The sequence below is a fragment of the Ochotona princeps genome, chromosome 2 (genome assembly GCF_030435755.1).
Source record: "Ochotona princeps isolate mOchPri1 chromosome 2, mOchPri1.hap1, whole genome shotgun sequence".
In the NCBI taxonomy this organism is placed as follows: Eukaryota; Metazoa; Chordata; class Mammalia; order Lagomorpha; family Ochotonidae; genus Ochotona; species Ochotona princeps.
In genome coordinates this window covers 31,015,678-31,026,874 of record NC_080833.1, presented here as the reverse complement: position 1 = coordinate 31,026,874, position 11,197 = coordinate 31,015,678, and the positions used below count along the sequence as shown (strand labels likewise).

The window sequence follows — 11,197 nt, the reverse complement described above, 5'->3', positions numbered from 1 at the left end:
TGCCATGCTGGGTCAGAGCAACCACTGGCACATGCATGCTCTACGGCTGGGAACAGGCACGGTTGAAGAGCTAAGAGGACACCTTGGCTGGGTTGGGGTTCCCACTGGTGAGTACGGAGGCCAGTGTGGGGGCTGCATTTTGGTCTGGATGTGGCTGTATTATTTCTTGGCACATGTGTGGACTGGGACTAAATGCACCAGGCCGGGCTAGACTCCAGCACCATCTGATGCTCTGGAGGACTAGGGTAGAAGTAAGATGGACTAGGCTAGGTCTCTGCCCCTAGTGAGCCAGGTGTGAGCTGTGTCTGGGTATGGATGAGCCTTGACTGGGCTGAAACATCCAACAGTAACAACCAGAATGGGTTGAAGGCCGGTCAGGAAAGGCCACTATACCTGCCAGGACAGGAGGTAGACTAAGAAGGGCTGGCCCATGGACCCACCGATATACGTGAGATCTGGCATTGGGAGAGGTTCTGATAGAGCAGCCTGGGCACCTCCTCTGGCAGGACATAGTCTAAGCAGGTGAGCGCAAGAACCACGATAGGGAGCAGCCCATACCAGGCCAGGGAAAGGTACTCACCAGCATACATTTGGCATAGATCGGGGGCAGACCAGGCTGAACCAGTTCACATCACCTGCTGGCAAATTCGAGCACCAGAATAGAGTGTGGATCATACCAGTTATGGTCACAACACATACAGGGCACATTACAGCTGGGATTGGGTGCCTGCTGGGCTGGGCTAGGCTGCAACCCCCATCAGCGTCAGCTGGAATTGGGGGTGGGCCGGGCCGGGCCGGGCCAGGCTACAGCACCCACTGGCAAATGCTAAGGTGTGGTGGGCCATGTGAGACTGGGCTGCAGCGCCCAACAGCAAACATAAGAACCAGGGAGCTTCTGGTCTTGGGAGACCTCCTCCGTTGAGCGTTTGAAAGTACCGGGTCCGGTGGCCGTGGTGGTGGTGAAGGCGGCGGGCGCCATGGCGATGTTTGAGCAGATGAGAGCGAACGTGGGCAAGTTGCTCAAGGGGATCGACAGGTACAATCCCGAGAACCTGGCCACCCTGGAGCGCTACGTGGAGACACAGGCCAAGGAGAACGCCTACGACCTGGAGGCCAATCTCGCCGTCCTGAAGCTGTATCAGTTCAACCCAGCCTTCTTCCAGACCACGGTCACAGCCCAGATCCTGCTGAAGGCCCTCACCAACCTGCCCCACACTGACTTCACCCTGTGCAAGTGCATGATCGACCAGGCCCATCAAGAAGAGCGGCCGATCCGGCAGATCCTGTATCTTGGAGACCTGCTGGAGACCTGTCACTTCCAGGCCTTCTGGCAAGCCCTAGAAGAGAACATGGACCTCCTGGAAGGAATCACCGGTTTCGAAGACTCTGTCCGCAAATTCATCTGCCACGTCGTGGGCATCACTTATCAGCACATTGACCGCTGGCTGCTGTCCGAGATGCTCGGGGACCTGAATGACAGTCAGCTGAAAATGTGGATGAGTAAATATGGCTGGAGTGCCGACGAATCGGGCCAGATCTTCATCTGCAGCCAGGAGGAGAGCATCAAGCCCAAGAACATCGTGGAGAAGATAGACTTTGACAGCGTGTCCAGCATCATGGCCTCCTCCCAGTGACTGGCAGACCCTAATAAAGACCTGTCGACTTTAAAAAAAAAAAAAAAGAACCAAGGAGGGAGGAGGCAAAGTTGGTAGGGGAATGTGGAGGGCTCCCCTGCTGGACAGCGACTCCCACTGGAGAGCATGAATTCGGATGAGGGCAGGCCAGACTAAGGCAGAGCTACAACACCTATGGGCCTCAGGCTGGGCTGATTGTTCATACTGGTGCAAACTACAATTAGAGTGGGTGAGGGTTGGTTGGGCTTTGCCAGAGCATCAGCTGGCAGAGGCTATCACTAGGGGCTAGTTAAACCGCAGAATCACCTGGAAAGTGCATGATCCGGGAGTGGGAGTGGCCCAATAGGGAAATAGTGGGCACCTCCCTCTTGGGTTACCACTCTCACTGGAGAGCATGAAAACCAGGACAAGGTCAGCGGTGGCTAGACAGAACAGCACCCGCCAGTATGTGTGTGGGCTGGATAGTGGGGCTAATTGGGTTGAACTAGGCTTCAATGCCCATTGACATGTATGAGAGCTGAATGGAATGTGGGACATACTGGACAAGTCTGCTTCACATACTGGCAAACATGGAAACCAGCGTAGGGGGCAGGCCTGGTGGGGGTTATGGGAAGTCGCCCCAACTAGGCTGTAGCTCCCACTGGTTTGTGTGAGGGCCCAGTATGAAGTGGGCAGGATCAGGCTGGACTGCAACACACATTGGTTCATGTGAAAGACAAGGTTGGAAACAGAATTGACCCAGCAATTGCAACCACCAACATATGCATAAGCTGACTGGGGCGATGGACTGTTTCAGACCCTGTACTGGCAAGCACACACAAGAATCAGGTCTGGGATCACCTTAGACGAAGTTTCTTTGGGGATTGCTCCAACTGAACTGCTGATCTTAGAACCCCAACCATGAAGAGACTATGTCAGTCAGTGGATTCTGAAGAGATTTCATCGTGCTTGGAGCGACGAGATTGGCAGCAATTCAGAACTGTTGAACTATCAAAACTGCATGAGCAGGTTCCTCAGAGCATGCCCCACGTCAGGGACCTGGGATGTGTGGGAAGCTAGGTGAGGCTTTTCCCTTTGTCTCTTCCCTTACCCTGGATACAGAAAAAAATATTAATGTGGAAACAATGGCCTTACCCACTTTCCTGTAGCCCTTGACCCTTTGTGCCTTAATCAATAGGCCTGGTTGGGGAGCTAAGGGGATACCCCAGCTGGGTTGGGATTCCCACCAGTGAGCACAAGAGCCTAATTGAGGGCAGCAGGTTGAGCTGGACATGGCTATAGCCTCCCTCAGCGCAGATGTAGACTGGATCTAGGGAGTGACAGACTGTGCTACACTCCAGCACCCACTAGTACTCATGAGTGCCAAGATGGTTGTAGGACAGCCTGGGCTAGGTCTTGACTCCCTCTGAACCACATAAAAGCTGTGTCTGGTCATGGACTAGGTGTGGCTAGGCTGCAACATCTTATGGTAAGAACCAGAATGGGTATGGGCTGGTTGAGCAAGGCCACTGTTCCTGCCAGGACCAAGAGGTGGGCAAAACCAACCTGGGCCAAGAACCCACTGATGTGCACAAGATCTGCCACTGAGTGGAGCCCTGACAGATGAGCTTAGGAAACTCCTTTGTAGGGATGCAGTCCCATGCAGGTGAGTGCAAGAACGAAGTCAAGGAGCATTCCTGCCCGTGCCAGGTTACAATGCCCACCAGCATACATGTGGATCAGGTCTAGGGACAGACCTGGCTGGGCCGGTTCATAATATCCACTAGCAGATCTAAGAACCAGGACAGGGTACAGGAGGGGTCAGGTAAGGCCGCAACATCAGCCAGTTCACACTGGGGCAACACAATAGTTAATGCTGAGGTGAAGTGAGCCATGCCAAGCCTGGGGTCAGTGGATGCTGGGTTTGTGAGCCCCAAGGGTGGGGGATCCAACGGGGATCCACTGGGACTCAGGTCCCTTGGCCTGCCTGCTGGGTTCATGAGCCCTAGGGGTAGGGGATCCAACGGGGCTTGGGTCACCTGGCCCTGGTCTTTGGTCTTGCCTGCAAGTGAAAAAGGCAGTAGTAGATGTAGAGCCTGACGCACATGTAGAATATGGGAGCACATTTGCACCATCACAAAAGAAGGAGAACAGAGTAAATTTGACAACTACCCCAGCAAACGATGACAGCAAAAATCTGGGTGAATGGAGACTTGAAGTCAACTATGGCAGCCAATGGACATTGGGAAGGCTGCCTAACCCTTGGATGAGTGAAATCTACAGCATTTCAGAACTATGCAAACCACTTGAACAGAACCCTTAGAACACGCACTATAGTGGGACCCTGGGTTGATATTGGATGGTGGTTCCCCATCCCTGGGTACTGTCACATTTGGAAGACTGGATGTGGCTTCCTCCCTATGTCCCTCTTTCCCCCAGAGACACAGGAAGAAATGGAGAATTACAAAACAATGATTTCACTCACTTTTCCCGGATCCTCGATCCTTCCTACCCTGGTCAACCCTGTAATCACCATCAAATAAATAAAATAAATTTCATTTTTAAAAAAGAAATGACTATGAAATAAATAAAACCTTTCTGCCCTTCCCTCCCCAAAAATATCATGTCAAGGAAAAAATTCCTTAAAATGAATAATTTGAAGATAAGCAAGGTCAATAACAGGCAAGAGAAGTTACTAAAACAAGACAAAAAGCAATTAACATGAGGGCACATTCTGGTAAAATTTCAAAATTGCAAAGGTAAGCAGGAAGTTAGCAGAAATAGAAAATTCTAAATATCTTTAGAAGGGAGGAGAAACAAAACCAAGTTAAATAAATAACAATAATTGTAAGAGAGAAAAATTAATACATGAATAAATCAGACTGGAATCAATACCAAAGCTTTTTAAAAGAAGGTTTATTCACTTATTTAAAAGGCAGAGCAAGCGATCATCCTGGTCTTCTCCGTGGGGGCAGGGTCCCAAGTGGTACATTAGGAGGGAGCTGGATAGGCAATGGAGCAGCCAAGATTTGAACTGGCTCTCCCATATGGGATGCCAGCAAAGCAAGCAGTGCTACAATGCCAGCTGCAGTACCAGAAGGTTTAAAAGAAAACAGGCTGATCTGTCCCCAGCCCTGGTCTCACATTCTCCAGTGGGAGCTGAGGCCTAGCAGTAATAAATTGAATAATACAGCAGAAAGACTATTCTCATGGAAAACAATTTTGAATGTAAATCTCTCTATTGACAAACTAGCACTCAGGAATGGGGTCAACAGAAGGACCTTTTCAAACATGCAGTGACTCAGAAAATTCATCTGCAAGTTAAAACATAAATCCAAGCAAATTGTAAATGTGGGATGTAAGAAATCATGGAACTCGAGGATTCTTGTTTAAAAAAAAAATGGGCCAAGGAGCCATGCCTGGTGCCTGGCAGATGCAGGAGGTCACAGGGCTGGACCATGCCAAGTCGCCTTAGCCCAAGAATCCACAGGGCTGCAACGCACCCCCTGGGCAGTGTAGAAAACTGCAGATTACCTGAGGAAGCAGTCTGGGGGCAACCAAGGACATGTTTGACAGATGTGGAATGACTTCTGGAGGCAAGTAATTGAGAGAGCTGAGACAGGGTTGTTCAGCGGGTAAGATCTGGAGGGCATGTCTGGGTCAGGCCAAGGAGCCCACCCACATGTGAGACCTGGCCTGGGCTAGGTAGCATCTCCCACCACCTGTTGGCTCACATAAATGCTGAGGTTGAGGGACAGGCATGGCAGGGCTAGGCTTCAGTACTCCCCAGTGAGTATCAGGGCAGGGGGTGGGAAACACCAAGCTGGGCCCACCAGCACACAAGAGAACTAGGACTGGGGGTAGATCCTGTAGGGAATTTTTGATCTTGTCCCTATGAGACTGTAGTACTCACTGGTCTGCATGAGAGCTGGGGCTGATACTAGGTAGAGCCAGGAAAGACCATGGAACACTTGAGAGTCAGGGCTGGGAGCAGGCTAGGCAGAGCCAGGCTGCAACACCTGCCAGCACATGCAAAGGCTGCAACTGAGGGCAGACTATGCTAAGCAGGGTTGCAGTACCCATTCAGCACGCATAAGATCCAGGGCTGAATGCAAGCCTGGAAGGGAAAAACTGGGACTCTACTGCAGCTCCTGCTGGTGAGCATGAGAATTAGAGCTGGGAGTGGGCTAGGCCAGGGAAGGCTTTAACACCCATTGGGATGCATATGAGCCAGGTATAGAAGCTGGCTGGGCTGGGCCAGGACAAAGCACCCACTGGCAAATGGGAGAACCAGGACAGGGTATGAGTTGGACCAAGCTAGGCTGCAGTTCCCACCAGTTCCCATGAGAACCAGGGCAGGGGATGGGCTGGGCTAAGCTAAGCTGCATCACCCACCAGCAAGTGCTAAACTGGAGATGGGTCATGTCAGGCTGGGCCGTAGCACCCACAAGCATGCACAAGATTTGGGACTTGAAGTAGACCTGGTGAGGGAACTTGAAGGACTCTCCTGCTAGGTTGCAGCTCCTGCTGGTGAGCTGTCAGGAGCCGTGCACTATAGCCACACTGAAGCCATTTTGAATATAGACCTATGGGACAGTGGAAAACCACCGGTTGGCTAGATGCTTGGGAAAGAAGTTATGAAACTAATCACACGCTTAGCTTCAATTGTTCCTAGCAACTGTTTCAGAATGTGATTGATGCTGTACTTACCAACATCTTGTTACTGATTACCTACGCTATTGTCGATATGTTGGTTACTATTGTTGATATGGTGGCTGCTCAAGAACAATCGGTCTTGAGACCATGGCTTGCGTCCCAGCTTCTCTTTCCCTGAGCCTTAGTTACTGAAGAATATAAAAACCCTCAGTTGAAATCAATAAACTGACAGCTTGATCAGACCTACTGTCTTGCTGTCCATTCTTTGTGTCTCTTGTCCCTTCATTCTCTCCTAGGTGGCTGCGACCCCGTTGACTGTCCTGCTGGACAGGACAGTGAGCATAAGAGACAGGGCTGAAAGTGGGTAGGCTAGGCCATAGTGGGCTGCAGCACTTGCTGAAAAGTGGCAAGACTCAGGGTTGGCCATAGCAGGCTGGGCTGCAATACCTGCCAGCATGCACAAGATCTGAGAAGGGAGTTGGTCTGGTAGAGAAATTTGGAGTATTCCCCTGCTGGTTCACATGACAGTGGTCACAGGCCAGGCTGGGACAGGCTGTAGCACGCACTGGCAAGAGCCAAGAGTGGGTACAGACCAGCCAGGCTCTGCCACAGCACTCATCACTGAGCCCAGCATTAAGGAAGGACCAAGTAAGCAGGCAAGCACAAAATCCAGAGCTGTGAGCGAACCCGATAGGAGAATGTTGGGGACTCTCCTTCTAGGCTGCAGTTCCCATTAGTGAGCACAAGAGCCAGGGTTGGGAGTAGGCCAGGCTAGACAAGCTTGCAGCACCTGTTGGCATTACTGTGGGCTGGGTCTAAGGCCAGGCTGGGATGAGCTAGGCTGCAGCACCTATGTGTACCCATGAGAGCCAGATAGGATATAGGATGGGCCAGGCTAGGCTTTAGCACCTGATGACATGTGCCAAAAAGGGGCAGAGGCTGGGCCCGATGGGGGTTATTGGATATCTCCCCAATTAGGCCAAAAAACCTACTGTGTGCGTGAGGGTCTGGCCTATGACTGCTGGGCTGGGCGAGGCTAGGCCACAGTAGCTATTGGTTCATGAAAGAGATGGGGCTGGAGGTAGAACTGACCAGGTAGCTGTATCCACCAGTAGGTGAGGAGTCTCCAGCTAAACCACTAGACTCAATCCCCAGCTTCAGGGGAAATCACAAGATATATGATATGATCTTGGAGTACAGGTATCAGAACTGGGCCTCTTCAGTTGCAGATGCCTGTGCAGTGGAGAACACACAAGATACACACAGGGGACATGACAGCCAGCTCATCTAAGATGATGAGTACTTCATCAAAAGATGGAAAGCAGAAAACACGGTGCGGTACTCTGGTGGCTAAATCCTGCCTTGCATCTGCCAGTATCTATTATGGGTGCAGGTTCATGTCCCAGATATTCCACTTCCCATCTAGCTACTTACTTGTGGCCTGGGAAAGCAGTACAGGATGGCCCAAAGCCTTGGGATTCTGCACTCATGTGGGAGACCTGAAAGAAGCTCATGGCTTCGGATCAGCTCAGGTCTGGCCGTTGCAGCCACTTGGGAAGAGAACCAGTGGATGGAAGATCTTTCTCTCTGTATCTACTTCTCTCTGTATAACTGACTTTCCAATAAAATGCTGCTCATTTGTGATGCCAGCACCTGCAGATGGAGGATTAGCTTTGTTGAGCCATGGCACTGACCATATAAGCGTATTTTTTAAGTGTTAAATTTATTGAAGAGAGAAAGACAGAAAGACATAGATATTCAACCCACCAACTCACTTCTCAAATTCCCACAACAGCCAAACATGGACCAGGCAGAAACCAGAACCCAAGAGCTCAATTCACATCTCCCACATAGGTGGCAGAGACCCAACTACTTGATTCATCCCTGGTGCCTCTCTGGGTCTGTGTAAGCAGAAGGCTGGAATTGGAGCAGAGATGAGACTTGAACCTGGCACTGTCCCAAGCAGTGTCTAAATAAATGGGCCAAATGCTGCCCAGTGAATATTTTAAAAATTTATCCCTACCCCATCTCTTTATTTCATTTTTGTTGTAGGATGATTTTTAAGTGCAGATTTTATGTGCCAAAGTGCATTGGTTTACAGCAAAATCAAGCTGACAAGACAGAGCTCTCCATATACCTCTTGCCTCACACATGCACAGCCTCCCTGTTATCAGCATCTGCTACCACAGTGTGCATTTGTTCCAACCAAGAAAGCTACAAGGATACATTATCACGCTTGACTCATTCTTATTCAAGGTCCTTAGTTGACATTGGATTCATTCTTGGTGTGTTTTTTTTTTTATTTATTCATTTTTATTGGAAAGCCAGATATACAGAGAGGAGGAGAGACAGAGAGGAAGATCTTCCGTCCGATGATTCACTCCCCAAGTGAGCCACAACGGGCTGGTGTGCGCCGAACCGAAGCCGGGAACCAGAAACCTCTTCCAGGTCTCCCACACGGGTACAGGGTCCCAAAGCTTTGGGCCGTCCTCGACTGCTTTCCCAGGCCACAAGCAGGGAGCTGGATGGGAAGTGGAGCTGCCGGGATTGGAACTGGCACCCATATGGGATCCCGGCACATTCAAGGCGAGGACTTTAGCCGCTAGGCCACGCTGCCAGGCCCATCATTCTTGGTGTTTTGAATTCCATGGACTCTGACAGGTGTGTAATGACAAGTACCTAATGTTTCTGTAATTCTCTGTGCTCTGACAAATCACCCTCCTTCCTCCCAAACCCACGACAACTAATTTTTTTTCACAATCTCCAAAACGCCACTATCCAAAAAGGCCATAAAGTTGAGATCATACAATACATGCTCCTTTCTTTTTAAAGATTTATTTTTATTTGAAAGGCAGGTTTTACAAAGAGAAAAAGAGAGACACAGAGATCCACTTCAATGGCCACAATGGCCAGAGCTGAGCTAAATCTGAAGCTGGAAACCAGAAGCTTTCTCCAGGGGCCCCCAGCCTGCGCCATCATCCACTGCATTCTCAGCCATAACCAGAGAGCCGGATCAGAACTGGAGCAGTCAGGACATGAACCAGCACCTGCATGACAGCCAGTGCTACAGACAGAAGATTATGCTGCTGTGCCAGCCCCAGTACATAGCCTTTTTAAATTGGCTTCTTTCATTTAGTAGTTTGCTTTGAACGGCTCTTAATGTCTTTCTGAGGCTTAATAGCTCATTTCATTTTAGCATTTAATAATACAGCTTTTTAAAGTAGAATATATTGAATGGAATTCTACTCCACATTTTATTTTAATCATTTATATTTTCAAAATGTCTATAGGAACTTTGTTTTATTAAATATCTGTTTATTTGGAATTCAGTTAGAGAGAGAGAGAAATCAAGAGATCTTCCATCCACTATTTCACTTCCCAAAATGTCAATTATGACCATTAGGCCTGGGCTGGGGAAAACTCAAGCCAGGAGCTAAAAACTCCATCTGGATCTCCCTCATGAGTACACATTAACAGGAAGTGAAAGAGAAAAGTAAGGGTTAATGCTTTTTCTGCTTCTGTATCCTGCTTGGCAAGATCAGATTAAAGGTAGGGGAATGGCCATGCTGGGCCTGACAATGGGAAGAGGGCCTAAGTTTCTATCTCCTGATAAGTAAATTCCTTAGTCCGAGGAAATGAGGCTGGAGGGCCCTGAGCTGGTGCCAGACTAAGGTCATAAAATTTGTACCAAACCCAGCAAGTGTGCTGAGCTCGCAGTATAAAATGCCTGTACCCCTGGACATCGGGGTTTCTTCTCCTTGCAGAGTGGGAGCCCGTTCGCGAACGTCAATAAAATCCCTCTTGCTTTTGCAGCCTCTGACCTGGTTATTGGGAGCTTTCGGGCGGCGACTCCTGGGGCCCGTACCTGTTAAACCCCCGCGGTTTAACAGAAGCTAGATTGAAAGTGGAAGAGCCAGAATTTGAACTGGTAACCAACCTAACGGGATACTGGCATTATGGCTGACGGCTTTACCCACTATGCCACAGCACTTGCCCCTAGAATTGTCTTCTTTTCAGTTAGTCTTATTTTATTCAGATTTATCTAAGCTGTGTGAATCAATAGCTTGTTCATTTTTATGTGGCATGAATGTATTACAGCTTGCTTGAACATTCACCATTTGGAAGGTATCTATAGGAAGGTTTTGCTTTGATGAAGGGTTTTAAATGATCACAGTGGTTGTCCATGGAAAATGCAATGGGACCAGGAATGAGCAAAAGGACGGTCAAGTAGGAAAGGGAGAAAGGGAGAGAGAGAAGGGGAGAGAGTGTGGGCTAGCCTGGGCAATGTCAGGGGACGTGGTTAGGACTGGTTGGGTCCTGGGCATACATGCTGACTAATTTGCTAGTAGATGAACTGGGAAAAAGCGGGAAGGGGGTTGGAGTGCTGGCCTAAGCACCTTGAAGAATACAGTTTCTGTTTTCTTGAGAGGAGACTAAAGAAAGAGCAGATAGGGAGAGGAAGATGGCGATCACTCCCTATGTGGGCAAAGGATAAAGAGATGAGGAGCCAGAGAGAAGGTGAAGAATGAAAATTTTCATGATGAGAATATAAACTGATGCAAATTTCTCAGGTGCTATTTGATAATAAATACATAAATATCTGCTCTATCAATTCCTCCTCTGGAAACTGCTACAAAAATACTGGAGGCGGGTGCTGGTGCAGTGGCTCAGCTGGCTGCACTTCCACCACCAAGCTCTGGAACCCCATATAGGCACCTGTTTGCGTCCTGGCTGCTCCACTTCCCATCCAGTCCCCTGTTTGTGGCCTGGGAAGGCAGTCAAGGATGGTCAAGTGTCTGGGACCCTGAATCCATGTGGTTCTGTTGTGCCGGTTTCTGAAATCCCCAGATAATCATCAAGTCTGAAGCCGGTGCTAAGGCATAAAAGTGGTTTATTCGAACTAACCTAGGTCTCCCAGCCACCTCCCC

General features: G+C 49.4%; 1 protein-coding gene across 1 annotated transcript; it reads left to right on the top strand.

Moving 5' to 3' along the window:
- Window positions 1-898: 898 nt before the first annotated feature.
- Window positions 899-1,664, top strand: LOC131482978 (eukaryotic translation initiation factor 3 subunit K). The gene has a single exon (XM_058679582.1). The coding sequence runs from the start codon at window positions 978-980 to the stop codon at window positions 1,632-1,634; it is 657 nt and encodes a 218-aa protein (XP_058535565.1). The 5' UTR covers window positions 899-977; the 3' UTR covers window positions 1,635-1,664.
- The last annotated feature ends 9,533 nt before the right edge of the window (window positions 1,665-11,197 follow it).

Excerpts from the sequence above, each read along its gene's own strand:
- LOC131482978 (XM_058679582.1), top strand. The coding sequence starts at position 978 with ATGGCGATGTTTGAGCAGATGAGAGCGAACGTGGGCAAGTTGCTCAAG.